Below are 24537 nucleotides of genomic sequence, written 5' to 3'. Positions count from 1 at the left end.
ACCTCGGGAAGAGCTTGGAAAAATACTCTACGACCTATAAATAGGAGATTCTGTGTTGACTGCTCGCATTTCAGAAATCCTAGCAACCACTTTATTGTACTTACTGTATCGACAATGAGCAGGGAACGCCGTCAAGCCACATTAGGTGAAACGAATCCCTTTTAATACTGTTCTCAGAAGGTTACCGGGGTCGAGGACGCGGGGGTTGGGAAAGTGAATGACAAACTGTGCTGGGCTGTGGTTGTCAGTGTGATTACCCTTTAATGTGCCTAAGTAAAGTATAACATTGTCAGCATGTGTGTTCAGTCACATTTTTATGGTTAACCACAGAAACAAGGACAATTTTAGTGACAGGTCATTAAGATTAATTAGCAGTTAGTCAGCATGGGAACCAGAAAGAAGCCAACAGTCAGCAGTACTGGTGTTATTGCACTCCTGCAGTTATGGTCGGACCAATAGATAACGGCTGGCGGCTTACGATCATCGACTACCGAGTGTTGTTCCATCATGATATCGCTAGACAGCACAAAAATGTGGTGTGTCCCCTCAGAGTTGTTGTTGTGAAACGTGGACAGAAAATGGAAATAAGTTTGTTGCAGCTCCATGTCCTGTTTATTATTTCCTTATTAAACCAGATCAGTTAGCTGAAACAAGGACACGCTGGTGGCATTAGCTTAGCTTCCTCTGAACAGCTAGATGACAAACTTCAAACATCTGAGACTGATGACAAGTTGGGCAACGACAAAGACTCTTTTTAACCCCGGCTCTGTGATGTAGGCCGAACAACCAGGCGGCGATGTGAGAGTTGTTCTTTTACATTTTAGGGCATTTATCAGACGCTTTTTGTCCAAAGCGACATACAGTAATTCATACATTCATACACTGATGGTGGTGGCTGCCATGCACGGACAACAACCAGCACAACAGGAGTTCAGTATCTTGCCCAAGGACACTTCGACATGCAAACCAGGGGAATCGAACCAGCGACCTTCCAATAACAAGACGCTGGCTCTACCCCTGAGTCGAAGCTGCCGCCGCCATTCTTCCTCCACTGGGGACAGTTTTGTTTACTCTGATTAACGTAATGACTTGTTGAAGAGGTCGGCGTTGTGATATTTACACATATCCAAAAACCTGTTTGTATCCAAGTCACATTGTTTAAAAGTAGGTGTGTTTCTCCCTCCGACCAGAAACGTGGGGTTTTTCCTCTCACCTCAGCGTTGTAATCCGTCGGCTGGTTTGTTTACAACGCACAGAGCTGGCTGTATGCTGTAAACAGGCGGGCAAACCGCTGAAAAACCACAATAGAGGCGCATAAAACAAGAATAATGCCGTCATAATCGAAATTCAACATTCAGAATGAGGCCTAATTAGGAAAATCAACAATAAATGCTGTTTACATGAGCTACCTGCAGTGTTGTGCAGAAATATAAGCATAAGAATGGAGCAGGAGGTCTTAAATATGATCATGTCAAATAGAAGCAAAACTGTCTCATCTTTGTGCCTGCAGGAGCATGTTTACCTAACTTGATTGCTTTGTCGTTATCCACTCGTCAGCAGATCATTGTGTTAAATCAATGAGGTCCAGAGTCTTAAATACTCGTGCAGTTATGAGATGATTCAGGTCAAACTGATAGATTTGTGTTTTTAATTAGGATCAGGGCAATCTGTGATTAAAATGATCGATTACCTTTATGTAGTTGACATGCATTGGGTTTGTCTCAGTTTATAACCGTGCACTGCTGCAGTAAAACACATTTCAAAGCTTCATAATAAAGACAGACTCGTAGCTGTCATAATCATCACCACAGGGTACAGAAAGTATTCCCACATCTGCCTCACAGCACAGCTTCCTGTAATATGAAGACAACACGCCTCTGTATTGTACACACTCTTTTGTCCATGACACAGCACTCCTCCACAATGCCCACTTTGGACCATGACAGAGCACATTAGCTGCACAATCCACTCAGTGGCTTCCTTCCTGGGCTCTGCTGACTCGGCAGAACAAATGGCCAAACTGATAACATGATACGGCTGTTAGAGCTCCGGTGGGCTGGCGTGGAGCACGACATGGACGAGAGCAGATCAAAGGAAAACTGGCAGGAGGGAAGTACTTGTTAGAATTTCAGGAGAATAATCCGAGGATTAAAACCAAGTGTTAGAGGGTTTTTGTGTCATCACACGCTCCTCTGAGGGCGCCGCGTCTGTATTCCCAAGAGGAGCTGCAGCTCGGCGGGAGGCAGCGTCCTGGAGCAGGTCGCCGTCACCGAAGCAACGCTTCACCGACTGCTGTGAAAATGTGCAACCTTCCCTCCGCAGCTCGAACAAAAGAGATTATCCTAATATAAATTCTGTACACAACTGGAACATCGCAACCGTGTGATTCACTCGGGAGCACGAGGAGCGACAACACTACACTGTTCAGCTCGAACATCATGCTGCATTAAAGAAATGCACCATTATTCATTTCACTGTGACCACTAACATTTAGTTTTGTTAAATTAAAAGGATTTTGCTTTATCATTCTAATCTTCCCAGAGTATAAACACCCCTCCCCACAATCCTTTCCTCCATTTTCTTTTCTGTTAACAACCACATACACAGAAAATTGTATCTGTGTTGCTTTGACCTGTGATTACGTTCAGTTGTACCAATCAAGTAGTAAAAGAAAAAGAAAATGCAACCTAAGAGGCTGATCACACAGAGGAGTCACATTACAGCAGCGGTCACTTTAAAAACGCCTCGAAACAGCACGTTTTGGACAACACAGCGTGACAACTTGCCCTATCGAAAGTAATTCCTGAAGACCTCTCTCCATTTTATCTCCTGGTTTGTTTACCTCTAGCTTCTGTTTACTTCCACATCCACATGTGACACGCAGCCAACACCACGTCATCCTCTGATGAAAGTTCAATTTACATAGCCCAGTTCATTCACTCAGACTAGTTCGTGGAAAAGCTCCAGATTTGCATTTTGATTTACTTTTATTCTTTTCGAACTTTCAAACGTTTGCTTCAAAACTGGAAACACGGCTTTTGGCAATCAACCCGATAAATCATTAAGATATAAGATCCAAAAAAGAAAGTTTCTTCAATGTAGCTCAAGCAATGCTGCATTAATCGGCTTTACTTTGTATTAGCCACTTAAATATGTGCATGTGTTACTTCCTGACAGATAATTTAAATGTTATATTTTACTGTTTATCTCTTGATAATTAAGACAGAAGATAAAATGACAGCGGCTGGGTCAGTCTCATATCATTGTAAACCAATGTGCAGTGTTTTCGGCATTTTCCAAACCTCAACCTGAACTCAACGTTAATCCTTTTCTTATTGTCTTACAGGTACATGAAGCAACAAGCCCTCACCAACACCCACAACATGCAGACCAATTAAAGTCAGCCTATCCCAGAGAAATTAAGGCACCCGGACACTCTGTTCTTTTTATAACTCCACCTTTAAAGCGCGAAAACGTTCCTCTATTTTGTTTCTGACACCAGATGCAGAGTCGATCCACTGCTACGAGCTCCAGCGTTTGTATGCTGGTCTACAAACAAGAGTTTCAGTTCGGCGTAGCAGGTAATGAGCTGATAACAGAGGTGGACGAGTCATTACGGTGTTCAGAGTTGACCGTTTATTTCGGTGCTCAGGGAGGGGACAAGCCGGTGTCACTCATGAGTGCTACTCATGATGATGTAATCCAGTTGCTTAAGGAGAGGCTGCAGGCGATACAGGACAAAGCCACGTGCCTCGTTGCAGCACAAGGGAGTTACTGTGTTACGCTGCACGCTCAGTGACGACTTCAAAGTCTGGAGACTCCGGGTCGACTGACAGGTTCCTGAAACAACATAACGAGCGTGGTTTAAAGAGGGGGACATTCTGGGGGACAGGGACAAGGAGACAGGAAGATAAAGACAGTTGGATACACACATTTGTGCCCATATAATAATTTACAGCAGAGGATGTAAGAGCAAAATCATTAGTGATATATTGTGCGTTGATCCACTGTCCGTTTTTACTCCATTTTATGCTTTATTTCTATTTATTGGTGGATCTCCTGGTGGATATTTTGGAGCTAAAAATAAAAAAGCAAGTCTCCTTCAAAAACAATCAAAGGCAAACTGTAGGATTTGCAAAAAACTTAAATATCCTGGATGGTTTTTGAAGGAGACTTGCATGTTTATTTCTCCCATGCAATAAGTTTCCCTCTCTGTGATCACAATAAAGACCCAGCAGCGTTTCCACTTCAGTTCCTTCATGATCTGTGTGTTGCCTGAGTATATAACTCACGCTGACAAAAGAGGGGCATTTACAGTCTCGACAGCGTGACGCAGCACTGCTCAGGCAGGCGAAGAGTTCAACAAACAGACTGGCAGAGAGCGAACGAGCGTGTGTGTTTATGTTGTATGTTATTGATCACTGAAGGACGCACAGTGACGGGAACAAAGCCGTCACACACAGAAAGCTGTACATTCAACGCTTTGATGTTCGGGATATGGATTTGAGCGGAGACACCCCTGATGCTCAGCTGATCAATGCCTGCAGGTTTTTTTGCTCAGGCACAAGAAGACACAGCTGTGACAAGCGTTAAAAGGCCTCTATTGTCACAGCTGTAATGTGCTGTGAGTTCCTCCTGCAGGGAGAGGACACAACGATCTGGATAATAAGAGAGGGAGTTACATCAGTATGCACGGCGCCCTCGCCGTGACCTCACCTGGTGTTCTTTGGTATGAAGCACACTGAGAAAAGGGGGAAACTGATCGTCTAATTTGTGCTCGAGGTTTCCTCATTGCGAGCGGGTGGAATGAGGAAGAAGCAGGCGTCCTAACAACTCAGTCACACATAATTAGCTCTTGGATCGGACAGCTGTAGCAGCGTATCATATTAGAACGTCTCATCAGCTGTGGAGAAACGTTTCGACCATCTCTGCCAACATGAACCATTACGCATGAATACGAGCGTGAGTCTAGACTGCGGTTTTCCCTCAGTTCATTAAATTCTGCTAGGATGGGAAGCATGCTATCTCTCGGATATCACATGTCAACATCCGTCTCCTTATACCCACAATGCTTTGCTTTTTTTGCTTAGACAGGCATGCAAAAACTAATCATCTGCTGTCCCATTTTTTGTAGATTCATTTCACTCTCTCCTCCTCTTCCATTCACATTTTATTGCTTTAATTCCCACGGTTGTAACAACACAACAGGAGCAACAGACTGTGTGCAGGTTTAGTCCAGTTTCTACTTTTATTTTGAAGTTTGCACCTCTGTCTCAATAAGAGCTTCAAGCAATCATATTCAAATAACTCCCTTCGAGCTAGAAACCAGTTCTAGTAAAAATAAAAATATGTAGTTTGCCTGGTTTGGTATCTTTTCTACCTGCACGAGACGGACCAACCTATCACAAACCTCACTGGCCTTCTGCATCAGACAGTTGATCCAAATGTTGTAAATTCACTCTTTTAATAACGAAGTCGTATAAGAACATCAGTCACAACTTGTGCAGGGCAGCAGTAAGAACAATAAGGCTGCAATTTAGGATTCATTTCATTACAGAGTATAGATAATTTTACAATTAACTGATTCATTCTTAAGTTTATAAAAGTGAAAATGACAATAACACGCCCTTGATATGACGAGAAATGCTGGAATGAGTATCAGAGAGAACACGAGTCTTTGCCCCGATCTGATACCACATAATGTATCGATTAGAAACAGGATCCTGCTACTTCCCAGCAGCTTCCTGTACACCTGGATGCAATTTAAAAGTGGTCAATATCCAGAAACTGCAAGCAACTTGTGTAACTTTAAGCACCTCCGCCAAACACACCGGTATTAGATCAGTATCGGCCAAAATGGCACAGCACATCCTCCGAACAGATTCATCAGCCGCGCTGCCCGCTGAGGCCCAACTGTAGCGCTGATAAGATTTATTGGCCCCTCGTTCGTCTCTCAGTGTGCTGGCAGAGGCAGACGAACCCGGCCTAAACAGACTCAGTGGTCTATCTCTTCTCCCCATCTGCCAGACAGTTGTGCTCATTAATTGCCGGCCGTTTGTAGCCGAGTGGAATTTCAAATTCAATTTACAGTCACAGCGTTTAGGGAGACCAACAGGGTCAACGTGCCCCACTGCTCGACAATCACGCTGATTTGTTTACAAGTTCAAATAATACATATTTTAATGAGAATTAAACAAGTGTACGTGCATCAAATGGCACGCAGAGATCTGGTGAAATTGTGGATTGCCACACACACACACACGGAACTGCTGGTTTAACTCAGAGAAAAAGGAAATAAAATCCTTCAGCTGAGCAGATTAAATAAAAGAGCAGATTACGGCTATGAGGCTGGCGCCGCTAAGGATCTCACCACTGGAGAGGTTTTTACTGGCAGTGATGGAGAGGAGGGGTTTACAGCTTGTGTCGGTGACGATGATGGTGGCAGTGGCGGTGACACACAAAGAGAGATCATCTTTTACACACTGCCGTCTCTAAATAGGCCGGGAAAGCAGAGGTTGCAGTCGGCGGGAGAGATAACAAAGAGAGGTTACAACACAGGGGTTAGAAATAAGGCTGGATGTGATAAAGAGCTGCAGGGAGGTGAGAGAGGAAAGTCGGAGTAACAAAGAGGAGCACGGACAGAAGAGGAAGGAGTGATGCAGCACAGAAAACAGAGCGCAGGCCAGTTGGGATGGATCCAGGTGCTGGGTGCTTTAACGCTGGCTCTCATCAGCAGGAGGTCCATCACTACACTCTGTCTGCCCTCCTCCTCCTCCTCCTCCTCCTCTTTTCAGCTCCTCCCTCTCTATCCACTGCTGCGTCATCTCCATCATGGCGCAGCCCTGTTGTCGAGCTGGCTCTGATGCTGTTGGACTCACAGATTCTGTACGTGCAGCTACACTCTGCAGACGGCACATAATCAACGCAGGCAGGGAGTTTCACCACACAGTTAACAAGCGATCGCACCATTAGTTTAATTTTGATTCTGCCATTAAAGATTAGATCATGTAGACTTTCAGCCCCCTCCTGTCTGCAGCCTGCATACGTTCCCCTCAGAAGCTGTTTCCTCCCTTAGCTGGATGCATTTTGTAATGCAAATACTTTGTTAAAAGGCCATGTGGGCTGGGATCTTTAGGTATATTATACTTGAGTAAATAAAAAATCATGAATATACACCATATTCTGTAAGCTGTGACCCACCTCTCATCCAAAAGCATGCTGGCACAGTATCCAGCTCCAGAACCTCGAACCAGATCGAAAAAACACTCATCAGAACTGAACTCAAACCACAAATATCACAGATGACCTAGTTTCATTTAAAAACAAAATCAATGTTATGTCTCTATATTTAGGGCTGCAGACTGCAACCATTACATGCACTTTGCTCCCACTTTTTGAGACAGCGTGACTAAAGCGTGACTTGCGTCCACGTAGTGTCTTTTTTCAGGCAGGAAAACACTGGTGGTGCATTCATGAGCACTGAGATGAAGCGTTTAAGCTGCAAGTGCTTCTTTTCTCCATCAGAAGAATATCTTGACAGCCGCCGCTGTACGATCAGCGCTGCTCCGCTGTGATTTACTATCAGTTTGTTTTATATTTGGACTTGGAGATTAAGAGGTGGGCACAGGCACTAGGGATTAATCGCTGTTAAGAATTTAACCGATTAAAAATGTATTAACCAATCGAACAGAGAATGCATGTAAAATACTTTCAAGTTATTTCTAATTTTAAAAAATCCGCTGGTGCTCCCTAAATGTTCAGTAAGGAGCACCAGAGCTGCTAGTAGAGACAGATATCACAAACCAAATCCTTCGCAGCACACACAACATGTGTCAGTGGCTGCTTCATTCATAACACACTGCATACACACACCGAAACCTCCTGGCTTCACACTTTACCCATAAATCCTCACACAACCACCCCCAACCCCCACACATCTCTCTCTCTTACACACACCGTTGGGTTTTATAAATCAGCCAAATGCCATAGCAGACTCTGAACACACACTCTCTGTATCATCTTGAAGGCTTCCCTTCATGAACAGCCGAGCGTTCGCTGTCTGTCGCAGCTTTTTCCTCTGAGCTCTGCACAAATCTCTGCCCTCCCAGGGTTCACAAAGTGAGCGAGGTTTAGGATTAACATTTAACGTGGGGGCCTTGCCAAGACTCCAAAGTCCCCCCGTTCGAGCTGAAATGACCGGCTCGCTTGAGAAATGGAGCTCAAGGTTTACCTGGTGAGCAAACAGCGAGCTCACTGCACGTTGGCAGATAATGTGTGAAATATGTCACTTCTCAGGATTTTCACCAACTTTGCCAGACCGTCTTTTCTCTCTAAAGGAGTAAAAATAATCAACACATTAACCGAAGTGTGTTTTTGTATCTATAGCGGTGTGTTTACTTGCGTTGTCGGCTGTACAAGTTTGATTAATCCGCAGTATTACAGCAAGCTTTGTGCAAAAGGTTACAGAGTCTCTGGAAGGGTTCGCTGTTGGCATTCAAACTGACTTCAGAGCTGCACGACATCCTCACGCAGTAAATGAAAGAGAAGTGCTATTGATCAAATAAATCCATGAGGGAGCGACAGAGAAACACACTGACAGTCAGAGTCTTTTAGTGCTGTCACGAAACGGGAACTTCAACACAAGATTTAAAAAAACAATTTTTGAATCTGTGAGGAATATTTGACACGCTACGAGCACAACATTTTTTGAATTTATGAAAATATAAATACAACAAGGTTAAACGACACGTTACAAACATTTGTTTGTCCCCCAATATTCTGGACCACACCAGGGTCAGCAGCCTCCAACAGAAAAGCAAACTACAGCGTCTCTACTGGTTCACTGAGCTCTCTGGATTATTTGGCAGGGGCAAAATCTCAAAACTGGCGAAGAGTGAACTGTGAGACTGAGAGTGTGAAGTGCAGGAAAAATTACATGTGTTGAAGCTCTTTTTTTAAATCATGACAGCTCAATAGCTGCTGCCAGTGTTGCTGGTCTGTCTCCCTCAGTTTGATTCTACTCAGTAAAACTGTATTTTGGATTAATTTAAATATTATCTGGCATATCTGGACTAATTCTGACCATCCTGTGGTGCTCATCAAATATGTCCAACGATTATCTTTATTATCGATTAATCTGCTGATTATTTTCTAGATTCATCTGTAAATTTGGTCTTCAAAATGTCAGAAAATACTACTACTTCTCTACTGTGATGTCTCTTAATGTCATGTTGCATCAGTCCAAACCCAAAAGATAGTCAATTTAATGTGAAACAAAGAAAAGCAGTAGTGCTGCATTATTCATCTAAATATTATCCAAATTGCAAAACTCTGAAATGCATTATCAGATTTGCAGACACTATAATTTTTTGATTTTTTAACTGTTCTCTTCTGAATCTGTTTTAGATCGAAGGCCAAAGATCATGAACATTTGTCAGTTGACTCCAGGCAGCAGCAGATAATTGTACATTTGTGCAGCAGCCCTCATTATTTTTGGCTATTTACAGTTTTTCCACCAACACGGAACCAGTTCTCTTCAGGTGTGTGGAGCTAATTTTGAAGCAGTCCAAAAACAAGCTGGTTCAAAACGAAAGGTTGATTCCCAGAATAGCGCTTTTTTTCTTGACCTATAGCCAAAGTGGGCGTGTCATATTCTACAGGTCTGTGTGCATCATGCTGTCACAGGCTGGCTGGATTTCCAAGATTTCTAAACAGAACTGGTTTAGAACCAGAGCTAATTTGGTGTAAAAGTGTTAACAGCTGGTAAATTCTGGCAAAGAACCTCCACAATGTAACAGCGTGCAATCAGAGCGAACTTCCCAACAACTCCAACAGAGTGACAGGAGTCAGGAGTCACTCTGTCCAAGTTAATCTTTCATTCATATCATATCACTAACTCATGCTTATAAATGTGATATTCTGGCAGCAGGACCACCAGTATTCCACCGGATCAAGTAGCTCATAAAAAACAAGGACTCAACTATGTTTCAGTAACGCCTCCAACCTGAGGATTAAGATCATTTGGGAGCCAATAAAACTTGATCCCTACATCCATGCTCATATTCTTTGCACATTAAGGATAAATTAGAAGATTAGAGAGAGAGTGAGAGGGCAAGTGGAGCTTTAATGATCCTTTTACCATGATGACCTAAAGTTTGAAATATTCTGGACTACAGCCGCATTACTTCTGCTCGTCTCAAGTATCTGGCTCACATTTAGCAGTACTGAGACTAAAGCCGACCAAGGTAAGCACTTAAAATGTCGCCAGAGGGAAATTTGCTTGCCTTAATAGGCCACATTATTTGTTGTACAATATCCTGTTGAGACATCATATTCCCCTGCAGGGCAGCTGGAGCAGCCTTTTTTACGAGGACAACTTCAAAGTGATGTCATTCAGCTGCACCCTGCAGCATTTAGCCCCCCGAGTGTTTGAACACCATACGACTAATCATCCGTCCAGCCTTTGATGATGTCACCTGGTCTGTCCTGCCTTCAGCCACAGACTCACACAAACCAAAGAGGCCATGACTTTCCTGTTCAGTCTAATTTTCATGCTGTTGTTCCTCCCTGAAAGCTACTTGCTGCACTCTACCACCATGATTCAGTTACAAACGCCTGAAGGAAATAAATCACATGAAACTCTTCCCTACAATTACACAACTGAGATTTGTTTATGTTGAAGAAAGACTATGATTTGGTCCCGTGTAAGCTCCAGTTAGTCTGCAGCACCATGCTTCTGACACTGTGCACCCTCAAACCCCAGATCACAGCTATTTCTGATATAAGAATTCAACAGGAAGGCCATTTTCCCTCCTATATAGAACCAGTAAACTGCAATGAGCAGTAGAGACAAAGCCTTTCAACAGCCACTCAATGGCTCCCCGAAGACACCAGCAGTCCTCTACCCCGAATCTGAGAAACACGAGCTTGGACACGTATCACAAACACTTTCAACCGAGCTGACTGAAACCCCGGGAGAGGCCCGACACAGAGCAGGAGAGGCAGGGGTGGTCATGCTCGGCTCCTAAGGCATCTGTGGATCTGAAATAAAGAGAGGAACTGAACGCAGACATGATGCTTCGTGTTCTCCAGCGGGATTTAATATAAATGACTAGTTGTTGGTCAGGAGCACAAGTAAAAATCAAAGATTAAGAGCCAATTTTTCACAGTTTGAGCTGTTTTGAGTGTTTGATCAAACTTAAAAGATCCCACATGAGTAGGACTGCAACAATTTATTCAGTAACTAATATCCTGTCCATCATTTTCTCGATTAAGTAAGAAAATTATCTGCAGAGGAGTCGAGCTCGTCGGTCTATAAACTGTCTAGAAATCATAACGGCAATTTCCTCCGTCTTTCAGTGGCAGCTTGAAATTCCTTCTTTTGTCAAACCAACAGTCCCAAACCCAAAAACTCTTCATTTACTGTCACAAAGGAAAGCAGCAAATCCTCACATTTAAGGAGCAAACATTTTACATTTTTGCTTGAAAAATGAAACAACTAATCTATCTATATAAATAAATGGTGTTTCCCAAAGCCAGTGATGACATCCTCACGTCTTATTTAGTCCACAACCCAAAGTTATTCAGTTAACTGTGATAAGAGGTGTAAAGAAACCAGAAAATACTGAATTGAATTGATTACGCACATGATTTAGATTGCAGTTGCTGAATTCTCCTTATATCTAGATGTTTAATAACAGTTAAAATGCTGTTTCCAAGTCTTTAAAACCAAAATGCATGGCAGGATTGATCCTGTGAAGTCCTTGCTGTAGTCTGCTCTGGCCCAGACATGGCTAGCGACAACATTACAGGTGGCACCAGGTTGTCTGAGCGATCGCTTGAAGGCTCGTCAACCCGGAAACCAGTCCTGCCAGCCTTCATTGATTCAATCAGTAAACCAGCTCAGCTCGCAGGCTCAGCTCTGCACAGCGAGAGGCACAGAAGAAGATGATGGAGGGGAGAAGTGATGTGATGGATGGTTACTGACAAAGTGCCTTGCTGGTGTCCTGGAGGCAGGATAGGTGTGCAAATCACAACCTTGTTTACGGTTTGTTTACTGCAGATTCGTGGTCCTGAAGCATTGCGAGCTCAACAAGCTAAATGTGTCCAGAAAAGATTGATGGAATTGTCACATTGCTGTCAGATTCCTCAGGCCTGATAGCTTTGAGGGGGATTAACTTTACGGCTGATTTACGGCTGCACGTAGCTTCGAAACAGAGCCGACATAGTGAGCAGTTATACATTTGCGCTGGCGTGCCTGTGTCAGCGGCGAGCAGGTTGCCGGCTTTTCCCTTTAAACACACCAACTCGTTAGGCTCACAGCTGTGTCTGTCTCCACACAGAACGACCGACCTGCCCAAACGACAGCTACAGCGCAGCCAGAATTTGCCACCGGGCTGCTCGTGGAGAGGCATCCTCCCCATCCAACAGCTCTCTCTCTCTTGGCCAGACTCTCGAGCATAGTAGAACCCACGAGGATGCCAGCAGGAGGGGCTGCGACAGCCAATGAGTGTGGTGTGTTTACTGGGCAAACTACAGGTCACAATCCCTGGAATAAGCACCAGACAACAAGCTGTAAAATGCGATGCTTCCAAGTGGTCTAATCACAGTTGTTGTGGTCCGCGTTGTTGTGACATGATGTTACATTTCAGGTTACAGATACGGCGTAAGGCAAGCACCTACGCAGAGGCTACGCCAAAGGGTATTTTTGTGCCAACAACAGGACAAAATACTAACCAACAAGTTTACTGGGTCATCATGTAGGGTTGTTGTCTGTTTTGTTTGTTTTTAAGTATTTTTTTTTGACAGATAAACTTAAGAGATGACAGGAAATGAGATGAGGAGAGATGGGGATGAAAAGCAGCAAATAGCAGCAGGTCAGACTCAAACCCTTGGCCACTGCAGCAAGGTATTTATAAATATTTCTATATGGGTCGCAAACTCTACCAATTGAGCTACTGGGGCGCCCTTGTAATGTCGCTGAAATGGAGCTGTCACCAACCTCTTGAAATTCTTTAAAAAGTGTTGGTGTCTTGGCGCCTTCCGGTGCATTGCTAAATTTGTTGTTAGCACCTTTCGTTAGCACTGTTCTGTAGCGTGACGTCCATACAGGCATGCTTGTATCTTTAACTTGCATCATAAGTGAAGCTTTTCCAAACAGCCCTGCTTTTTTCTTCCAGTCACAGAGGTACTGCACCTGTCATATTTGCATCTTTGATGAGCTAACACCTTAACAAAACAGTGAATGAGAGGGGTGACGTGAAGACAGCGCTCTGAGTGAGTGAAACGAGGTGGGGCTCTGTGAGCACTGCAGAGTCTTTGTTTCACCTCACTGTCAAAGAAAGAAGAGAGAGCAAGAACGTGTATTCATGCTGCAGGTGTGAGTATTGAACAAAATGCATGAAATTGAGTAAAATGCGAGACTGAAATGAATAAACATGTGATCCACAAGTGTGCTGCATGTAATCACTCTGCAAACGTCTGGATCTTGAGGTGGGCGGGTCTCTGCATGACACAGTACAGGATGAAGCACCAATTATGGAGCAGGGCAGGGAACACTTCACATGTCGAGCAGGGCTGTGCATGCAGCATGAGCAGATACACCCACAAACACACTCAGACATCGACCAGACTAAATTTAACCGTGTCTGCAGACTGCAGATTATCTACAAAAACCGTCACAGTGAATTCAGGCCGCCGCCCCTCACTCACTCTTCCTTCCTTCGCCATCACCACACCTCTGCGTTTAGCCAATCGCTAGGTGCACGCAGACTTGTTTCGAGTTGATTTAGCAGCTGAAACCACAGCCGGGATGTGGCTGCTGACTCGACACACCCTGAGATGGATCATTGGGCACGCAGAAGTAGCTCGCTCTGGAAAGTGACAACTGCATCAAGAGGTGTCCATCCACAGCACACATGACTCGCTACATCTGAAATTGCAAGCGCGTGAATCATCGATCGCTCCATTTAGAAACAGTCAGAATAGCCTGGCAACAGTAATCAGTGATGATCACGCTTTGTGCTGTTTTAAGAAGACATTACAAACAAATACAAGAGTGCTCAACTTTGGTGTTTCCTCACAGTCACTTCTGTGCATTGGGGCCTTTAATGAGGAGATGGTGGGAACACATGCTACTGATCTTAAACAGGTTGGCTTTTCTATTTGTAAGTTGCTAAGGTGCACAGGAACCTACTGCACAAGTCTGGCAGCATTGCATTGAATGAAATCCTATATAATCATCTCGTATGTCAGATTGCATCATAATAACTCAGCTGGAACAGGTATTGAGACAGATAGCACACCTGAGAATAACCAAACAAAAGCTGGAAGTATGCAAACATACTGCAGAACTAAAGCAAGCTGAAGCTGAAGCTGACAAAGGCTCAAACACAGAACTTTCTAAAACATTCATGTGACAAAGTGAAAATAAAAAGGTTAACCACTGTGTTTGTTGGTGGCACAGAGGCAAAATGGATACCTGTGTCGCTGCGAAAACAATTCTATTTCTCACAAAGAAAAGTAAGAATGTTTACATTTATCTTATGTCATGGACGTAGACTAAACTGGATTGCTAGCTGCAAGGATTAGCCTAGTCAATCAAACGGTTAGTCGATCAAAAGGAAATTAACCGCAGACTGTTGACATTGATTCATGATTAGTGGGAATGATTATTTTTGCATCACAATTTTATTTTTCACAGAAAAAACTATAAAAATCATGATCATTTGTTTGGATTGTTTTCTTACATCTGGAGAACAAAAAGTAGCAGATTTTGCTATTTGGACAGATTGCTATTCAACAATAAACTGTAAACAACTTTAAACTGTTGCTGACAATAATACTCTGATTTATTGTGTAGCCCTAAACTCAATCAATTATTCCAGTCATTTAACTGGTAAAATATTAAACATTTACTGGTTCCAGCTTCTCAAATGTGAGAATTTGCTGATTTTCTTTGTCCTTAATGACAGCAAAAGAAGAGTAGTAGCAATATATTATAACAAAATAATATATAATTATATAATTCATGCAATATATTATAGCCCAAACAATAAATCATTTAATCTTCGAAATAACTGGTAAATTCATCGATTATCAAAACACTTGCAGTACTTGATATCAAACTCTATCCAGTCAGAGCTTCAAAACGTAGAAAACACACCATGATTCTGTTCTTCTGCACAAAGTTTTCACCTACACTTGACCTGTCAGCTCGTCAGCAGCACAACCTCATGTTTGTTATGCAAACACAAGAGGTATGTGCAGCAGAGAAAACACCGTGGATGACAGAAGGGCAGAGACTGAAGTTTAGGTCAGGAGAGTGTAAAACACTGTAAAGCTCTGTCTTCAAACAGTTGCTTGGTATTAGAGGCATCCACCCAAAGCTCCATTTATGGTGAATGAATCCATCACCCTCTCTCTCTCTCTTTCTCTCAACTAAATAGTTTCCACATTAGTTGCCAAGTGATCAGCTCAGCCTGTGCTGGGGATACTGTTGAGCTAACAAACCTACACGAGTAGTTTCTCTATCAGCACTATCAGAGCTTAAAACAAGGAAATGTCATCACCTGCTTCTCACAGGTTGACAGTGCGAATCACTTCATCCCTCTCAAGATTTATAGCTCCAAGAAAAAACACCAGAAAACACAAAGAGAGCGCTGTTGTGCTTCCTAACCTCCCAAATAATCATATTCTAATCTAAATAATTCATCGTAGGTTGAAAAAAAACATGTATTTGTTTACAAAAATAGATAAAAAGACATTCTACAGTGACTGATATGATCAAACTTGATCAATGTATTTGCCTCAGTAGGGTTGGATCACGTTGAGCCAATTGTTGAATGACAACAGAGGGGAGCGCCGCCATTAAAATGTTCTAATCTTTCCTACTCCCACTCCAATTGTGCATCAAACATAGATCGAATCAGTGGTTAAGTCAGTTTTCAAACGGAAAAATGTCCAACATATTTCATATATTATAAGCGAATAAAAGAAAATCATTTGATAAGGCAGCGGACTATCGATTACAGGAAAAGCTTAAAACCAGCAGATGTAACATGACATGTAAACATTGGTCGCAATAAACTGCTTTCACACCAATATATATGTATATGTGGGCATTTTGATGAGGACTGGCCGGCTGTACAGTTGTGACATCACATCCTTATAGAAGCACCGACCACTTATTTAAAAAAAAAGTTTAGAAGAGTTATTTGAGAACTCAGCACAAAGACGTGCTTTATAAGCAAAACGACAACGAAGCCTCACTTTCTCCAACAGGTACGGAGCCTTTAAACAGTCCTTACAACATTCAAGACGACATGATGCATTTTTAAAAAAGACAATTTTAAATTTTAACAAGACCCAAAATGAGGCCACACTTTTGTTTGGCACAATGTAGGCAGGTTTGTCTGCTACCCAAAGTATTGACTCCTCTTTGTGAAGCCCCATTTCTGCCCACTTGGGCCTTCCAGTACCAGAGGCTGTAACCAGGCCAGATCCAATTAAGCCTCTGTTCCGTGTCCCTCTCTGGTCTCTCTGGCCTCATCATCATGTGCCAGACTTCTCAGGACGAAAACAGAGCAGTGAAACACACATGGTAATTTGCAGCACATAAAAAACGACCGTCCCGGCACAACGTACTGTGGAATCACAGCACTGCGACTGCAGCGACACAAACCCGACTAAAAGCTTTCCACGACCTCGCAGAGATACCGTATGTAGGGCACCCAGGGCAGGCTTGGCTTTGTTCGGGCAGATATCTCTGACATATTTAGGCCCACACAGAGCAAAAGCAGCGTATCCCAACATGAAATCAGAGCTTTAGTAAACAATGTGTTCTTACATTCATGGCAGAGAAAGCAACCCGTGGTTAGGCACCGAGAGAACTGCTGATGTAATCACAGTTCAGGGTCAGATAAAATTGTGCCCCAATTCGAACTCCAAAATAAAGCACAATCAATCACAGAAGGATGTAAGCCAGCTCTTTGTTGAGGGGAAACAATAATGTTACCGGCCTGAGAACACTTCTGCTTTACTGCACAGCAAACTGTAAGAAAAACTGGAAATTCCTCCTTAAACAAAATAGAAACGGGCCATTATACGTCTGCACAATGAAGAAACAGAGAGCTCTGCAACAAGCTTTCACTGTAGTGTGGTTGTTTTATCCATTTGCTCTTTTTGACTCAAAGACCAGTATTATAGTCATCATAGAGAGAATTATATGAGCGAGGGAAACTTTCAATGTTCAGCTCTGTTTGTACATCTGAAAACAGACCGTATCTAAATGACCGATAGCCTTTTAAATCAGACAACCGTGAAGTTGCTCTGCGCTCTTTATCGCCAACGTGAGCATAACTCATAACTGAATGAGGCGTAACAGACGTTTCCGAATGAACTAAAGGCAGAACAACACTGACAGAGTCCACAACTGACAGAAAATATCAGCGGGTGGAAAATTAGCTGTTAACTGAAAATAAAATGCCCACGCGGAAATGCCCGAGTGCAGTAATGTACTTTTAATCTAAAGTAGGATATAAATAGGGGACCTTAAAGCTTGCCAAAAAGTTGTACTTGAACACATCGCAATGAGTTCCGCCATCGGCCAGCTAGCTCGAACATTGTGCACCTGTGTGAAGATATAACTCTCCACACCACCAGGTGGCAGTAGTCTGTATTCATCATTCAAAAATGAAAACAGAAAGACAAAAAGCAGCAACGCTCTTGCTAATATAGCCACTTCTAATCGAGATAATGTCAAATGGAGCTGTGGGAAGAGGTTGAAAAAAAATTAATGGAAACAGCGACAGGCTCTTTTTCCGTTTCTCTTGTTGTGCACTGATTCGCTTAGCTGAACAGCCAATCAGATGGATGTCTCTCACCAATGGGCTTGGCGGCAGACTCAACAAGCTCAGTCGACTGAAAACAGCTGACGGGTGCCACCAGTGTGGGACACACCGCAAAAACTTGCACCACAGACGCTCACCGACAGCCCGACATTCGATATGTCAGGACCTTCAACCCCCAGAATGATTCCTGTAGTTCACCGCTTCGTCAGTGGAGTTTACCTTGAAGTTGCTGGAGTTGACCCATGAGCTGGCGATTCCATCCACCATTTTGTCCAGAGCCGTCTGATCCTGCTCCAGGTCGTGGGACTTCTCCTTGTCCAAAATGTAATCAATGATCTCCTGACCCACCTGCAGCCGTCGGCCCATGTCCTTCTGCAGGACCTGGGCCAGGCAGTTCTCCATGCTGGGCTCTGTCATCCTGGCCTCTGATAACCAACTCCTCAGGCTTCCTCAGTCTGCCTGGATGAATGAATGAGTGACCGACTGCCTACGAGCAATCCTCCACTGCTCAAAGCAGCGGGAATGACAGCTAAACAAAAGGAGCCCCAGTTAATGACTGTGTGGCTGGGTGACCCGGAAAAGGGTAGGGAAAAAAAGAGGCAAGTGTACACAGTCTGTTTGTATTTTTATCCCCGAGGACAGGCCTCCTCTTTGTGTGAAGCGCTAGCTCGCTAGCAAGCTAGTGGCCGTGCCCTAGGGATGGATGGAGCAGGGCTTGGGGAATGGCAGCAATGCAGCATGTGTGTGTCTGGACAGCAGCTGGGGAAAGTTTACTACTCCCTCCCACTTGGGTTTTTTTTTTCCCCTCGTCTTCTCTTCGAGGAGTCTGAGCCAAACCGCTACAGCAGGGGTAGAAGAGGTGGTTTTGGCGAGCGGCGTGCAAGGCAGCAAATGGAGAGGGATGGAGAGAAGGCTAGCTTAGAGCTCCATGTTTTGTCCCGGGATCTGCCCTGGAGAGCCCTACGGGAGCAGAAAAGACAACACAACACAGTCAATTAATTACATAATCTCTAAATTCAACAACATTACTAGTGATTCCTCCTGGTACATTGTTATCTTTAGGTAAAACGAGAGTGAATAAACACAAATGAACACTTCCTGTCCACAAAGGATGTTTCAGAAAAAAATGAGGAGGCCTCCAACAATTGTTTTCTGAATCATGACCACAATGATTGCTTTAAATTGCTTATTTTGTACAACCAACACTTCAAAACCCAAAGATATTAAACTGAAAAAAAACTTACCCTAAACTTGCTTTAGCCTGTTATTACGAGGTAAATGTTGCACAATCAGTAAACCTCTGTTTCACTACCACAGGGCACAAAATCTCTCAGGAAAGAGAAGGCTGGCTGGTGGATCCAGTCCGGCTGGCAGCCCGGCATCATTTTATCTGATTTAACATCTCCATTATACACTTAATGAATTAATAATCTTACATTTTGTTAGTAGTCACTGCCGGAGGTTGCTCGTAAGCATCGGAAATGCTGGGGTTTATTTTATATCTTAGAGATCCTTTATTGATGTGTTTATTTTTGGTAAGTATTATTTGAAGTTGCCGAACCTGCAAAAAGCCATCAGGATAAAGAAAAAGCCAGGGAAGTTTATTTATATACCACATTATATAGCCATAGGTAACCCAAAGTGACAGATCACACAGGTGAACACACAAGAAAGAAGGTATAACACATATAAAACAATTATTAAGACAAACAAACACAATCAGCAGAATAAAAACAATAAAGACAACGAGACAAACTTACACATACATTTGATATAAAAGGAAATGAACAAGGAGCATTGGTGATCGGGTAAATCTTCATCTTGGATTAAAAGAGGTTAGCATTGTCTGCAGTTTGGATCTTGTGGTAATTCGTTCCAATTTTCCCTCTAGCCTGTAATCCAGAACCACCCGACCCGAGACGTTTGCAGGGTTCATACTGTGTCAAAACATCTGACAAATAAATCGGACCTGACAGGTTCAGTGATTTATGGACAAGTAATAGTATTTCACTTCTTGTTACAACACTAGCTGCAGCATCTTGGACCAGCTGGAGCTGTCTGATTGATTTGTTGTAAAAATCCCTACTTATTTTTAAGATAACTATGAAAACAAATGTCAGTTATCAGGTCATAAAACCGAGGATGAGGTTATCTAACAATGGCAAAGCCACCATCGCTGTAAGTTACCTGAAATGTGACTTGAAAGTCGAATCTAATCGAGGATTTCGAGGATCGTGACACACCTAATTGTTTACAACGTTACCCAAGGAAGAGCTTTGTTTACATTTCTCAGACGCTTTTGTCCAAAGAAACTTGCAGTGATTCATACATACATTAACACGCTGATGGCGGCGGCTGCCATCCAAGGTGCTGACCGGCACATCAGGAGCAGATTGGGGTTGCCCAAGGACACTTCAACATGCAGACCAGGGGAATCAAACCAGCGACCTTCCAATCACAAGACGCTGTACCGCTGATCCACAGCCGCCACTTCACTCGCTTTGTGAAGTAATTCATCCACTCAGCATCTGGTTACCTTCTTGTACGAGCTTGGATATGCTCGTAAATTAGGTTATGTAAAGTTTGAAACCAGATGTAGAAGGACTTGAATAAAGCAATCTCTATGATTTACCTTAGTAATTGATTGTGAACGTCCTTGAGGATCGATCATGATCTCCCCCACACACACACACATACCCCTGTGCACAAGGTCAGCTCCATTTAAGTAAAGGTCTTCCCAGTTCGTTAAAGTTAATAAATTGATTGGTCTGTACAAAGCTCTGACCTCAACCCCATCCAACACCTTCGGGCTGAACCGGGTCGCTGACTGTGAGCCAGGCCTTATTGCCCAACATCCGGACAGGACTTCACTAATGCTCTTGTAGCTGAATCAGAGCAAATCCCAGAAGCCAGAGTGCAAAAATCTTTGGGAAAATCCTACCGGAACAGCCGAGCAGCAGGTCCATAAATAATCACATATGGGTCTTATGTCTGGGTGGATACTTTTGGTCATAGTGTAAGTAAGTCCCCAGAACTTCAGGGGACTTCCAAATAGAGCGTTGAGTGAGTTAATTATGCAAAGCCACACACCAGCAGCCACTGATGACAATTATAGACAGTGCTGCTTAAACAACAAACGTGCTTACAGGAATCAGCCATTTAAATGATATCAACAACCAAAAACAAGAAAACCAGACAGCTGAATCACAGCTCTGGATGAACTCCCAACAAAAACACACACACTTTCTCTGACAGCATGCTCAGCCGGACAACCAGCGACTGCCGTGGAAACACGGGGGCTGGGTGGGGGTTGAGCTTCGAATGATCAAGACACGAGGACGTCACTGTGGTGTTTATTTGTTCTGGCTCTGAAGTGTTGGATCATATGCTGACTGGCCTTCTTCGCTTCAAATAACCCCGGGCTTTCTGTGTGACAAGATTATGTAGTAGAAAGGAATGCTTCACCGGCCTCTATCACATGCGGGCCTTTGTTCTGGGAGGTGAAAATCAAACCTGCTAATCTTGGAGCAGCTAGATATGGGCCAGATTCAACGGACTATGACCCTCTTGGCGCCATAATGTGTGAAATACTTTCTCCTGTTGAAACAACAACTTCTGTGAGAAGTTTCCTTTTGCACTAGTTGACTATGTTAATAATTGCTAAATGTATTTGTTAACAAAACATTGTGTTACCTGAGGAGAGGCATTGCATCAGATGTGCAAAGGGCGCCTAGCTGAATGCTAATTTCCAGCCTGCATCCCTTGTAAGGCCGTGCATGAGTACAGTGATGGACAGTAATTAAGTACATTTACTCAATTACTGTACTTAAAAAGGTAACTCCACCAATTTCATGCATTTAATGTGCTTACAGGTGAGTACTACTGCATATGTGGAAGAAAATTAGTATAAAGCCTTTTTAGGCTCCAGGGGAAGCTGCATGTAATCTGACAAATTTCCTCCAGTGAGGTCATTCAGTGACAAAGTTGCATTGTGGGTAATGTAGGCACCAGGTGTGCACTACAATTTTTAAGGTACTTTTACTGCACTTCACTTGAGCATTTCTGTTTTCTGCTCCACTACATTTTGGAGGAAAATATATTCTTTACTCGATGTATTTGACAACTTGTGTTGACTCTGCTGATCACATGCTGCATCAGAGTCAAAGTAGTGAATCTTTTAATTATCTAAATGGAAGTTAGATATTTCAGTATCGTGACAACACTGTAAGGTATATCTTTAATATCTTAAGGCTCTTTAAACTGGTCAATTTAAGCCATGACAATGCAGCAAATACACACATTTTTTATTACCGGTATGCTTCATTCAAAAAATAACAAAACCAAACCCTTTTCATATTGGCCGATAATAGATATATATATATGGGTATCAGCATTTATGTTGTTGATATCAACCAACATAAGGTTTGGTTTTAAAGAACACGAAACGCTGCTTGCTTAATGATTATTACATTTCAAGTAAAGTTTCCTGTTTCACTTCACTGATGTCATTTTAGACAATAAAGGTTAAATTGTATTAAAAATGGTATTGCATATTGATATTTTTTTAAGGGATTGGATCGAGGCTCGACATTTCAGTATTGTGACGACACTGTTTGGTCTGTTATTATCATTTTGAGCCTTTAAACTGGTAAATTTGAGCTATGAAAACTCAATACATGCCAAAAAACATCAAAACCAAAACCTTTTCCTTTTGGCTTATCACACATATTGTATTGGCGTATATGTTTAAAAGTTTTGGGTTTTAAAGAACACAGCACACAAAACGTTGCCTGGGATGATAAAGATGATTTAATTTCAATGTGCATCATGGCCGACATATTGTTTTGTTTTTTTTACTATCAGCCCCAAAAGCTGAATATTGGTTGGGCTCTAGCTACAAGCCAAGACAAGTTATAGGCTATGTCGTTGTCATGTAATAGCCTCCTTATATTTATATCTTAATAATCGATTTACATCACAATCTGTATCAGATATCGATATTTTTTAAGGTATTGTATCGAGGCTTGACATTTCAGTATGGTGACGACACTGTTTGGTGTGTTATTACTACTGTGAGGCTTTAAAATGTTCATTCTAAGCCATGAAAACTCAACAAAGACACAGATCTGATTCTGCATTATGTCTGATTATAGACATCACCTGTTTTTATCCATCCTCTTTGTTCAGTTTGGACCAGAACCACTTTCACTTTGACAAGCCTCTCATCCCTGACACACACACACACACACACACACACACACACACACACACCTCTGTTTCTTCTTCTTCTCTTTTTTTTTTCCATCGTTAGCTCCAGCTAGCTCAGAGCCCCATCACTGCTAGCAGTGCCCAACGAAGGAGCCCCCATGACAGCTAACGTTAAAAACACGCCTTCCATGAATTACACCCCCCCGGCTGTGAAACAATAATTCTCTCTAATGTCTTTAAAAGCTTTTTAAAAACACCTCCTCCCAGTGTATCAGTGTATTAGGTGTGTAGGGGGGTACAAGCTAACGCTAGCCCCTAGCCTCTCCTTTCAATGAAACGTCAGTTAACAGACAGGCAGCAGCACAAAGAGAAGAAAATGTGACAAGGAGGCGAGGAGCTGTCCCCCAACATCCTCCATGTTTCCACTCACCATATCCTGCTCAAACACCGCAGCCGGTTCCGGACACGCAGCTCCCTCTCTGTGGTTGTGGACAGACAAGTGTTTCGGCCTCAGAATCTCTGCTGTCTTTCTCTTTCTCTCACACTCTCCACCCGGAATTCTGCCTGCAGGACAAGAATGGGATCGTCGTGCGCATGCGCAGTCGATCCAGGGATGATGTTGGCACTTGGAAAACTGTCGCATGGCAATGTGAAAAAAAAAGCCCTGTCGGTGGTAAAAGTCGACTTCTAGCGACATCTACTGGACATGTGCGGTCTGTGGGTGGTGGTTTGTATTCTACGAGTCGAGTGTTCAGTATTAACATTTTTACTCAAACTGGTGCAAACACAATGTGCAGAGTGAGGATTTAAATGTTAAAGGCAAAGCTCAAGACAAAATGACAGTTCAGAGACACCGTCCTGGAAGTATATTTACTCAAGTAATGCTACTGGTACTCGTATTTAGTGTAAATGTGAGTAAAAGTAGAGGTATCATGTTTAAATATTACTTTGGTGAAAGTGAAAGTCATCCATAGGAGCAGTATTTTAATAAAATATGATAAAGTATGTGAAATGACATGTATTTAAAGGTGCACTCTGTAGTTTTGTGGAGGAATCTGAAGAGAAATATGTATGTATGGTATGTATGTATGTATAGTATATACAATGTATATGAATCTATTTCTATTTCTTACTTTTTTATTTAATGGTTAATTTTGTACTATAATTATTGTTTATTACAATATTACTGTCCTTAGGCTGCTGTGATGAAGAAATGTCTGTTTGCGGGACAAATAAAGGAAATTCTGATTCTGATTCTGATTCTGATTGATCTTCACTGACTGATTCTTTTTTATCTGCCTCAACAAACAAACTCTTTGTTTTCATGACCTAATAAACAAAAAACAATTTTATACTGTCTTACCTTGTTTATATGTGGCGGACCCTGCCACCTTTTCTAGCCTCTAACAGTGTGAGAACCGCTTGTTCATTCACTTATTGGAAAAAAATACATATTTCTGAGTTTGTATTTTTACCTCGT

The 24537-nt window shown here is 42.7% G+C and overlaps 1 protein-coding gene across 37 annotated transcripts in view; it reads right to left on the bottom strand.

Moving 5' to 3' along the window:
- clasp1a (cytoplasmic linker associated protein 1a) overlaps nucleotides 1-23657 on the bottom strand; it is an 87018-nt gene extending 63361 nt beyond the window's left edge. For all 37 annotated transcript variants that reach the window (XM_030428031.1, XM_030428041.1, XM_030428047.1 and 34 more), the window contains exons 1-2: nucleotides 23488-23657; nucleotides 18069-18809 (exon numbers count right to left, since the gene is read on the bottom strand). In XM_030428031.1, the coding sequence (XP_030283891.1) occupies nucleotides 18069-18266 (198 nt within the window). In that variant the 5' untranslated portion in view covers nucleotides 18267-18809; nucleotides 23488-23657. The remainder of the gene's footprint in view (nucleotides 1-18068; nucleotides 18810-23487) is intronic.
- Between the last annotated feature and the right edge of the window lie 880 nt (nucleotides 23658-24537).

Source organism: Sparus aurata, chromosome 9 (assembly GCF_900880675.1).
Source record: "Sparus aurata chromosome 9, fSpaAur1.1, whole genome shotgun sequence".
Classification (NCBI taxonomy): Eukaryota; Metazoa; Chordata; class Actinopteri; order Spariformes; family Sparidae; genus Sparus; species Sparus aurata.
This window is presented reverse-complemented; position numbering and strand designations above follow the sequence as displayed.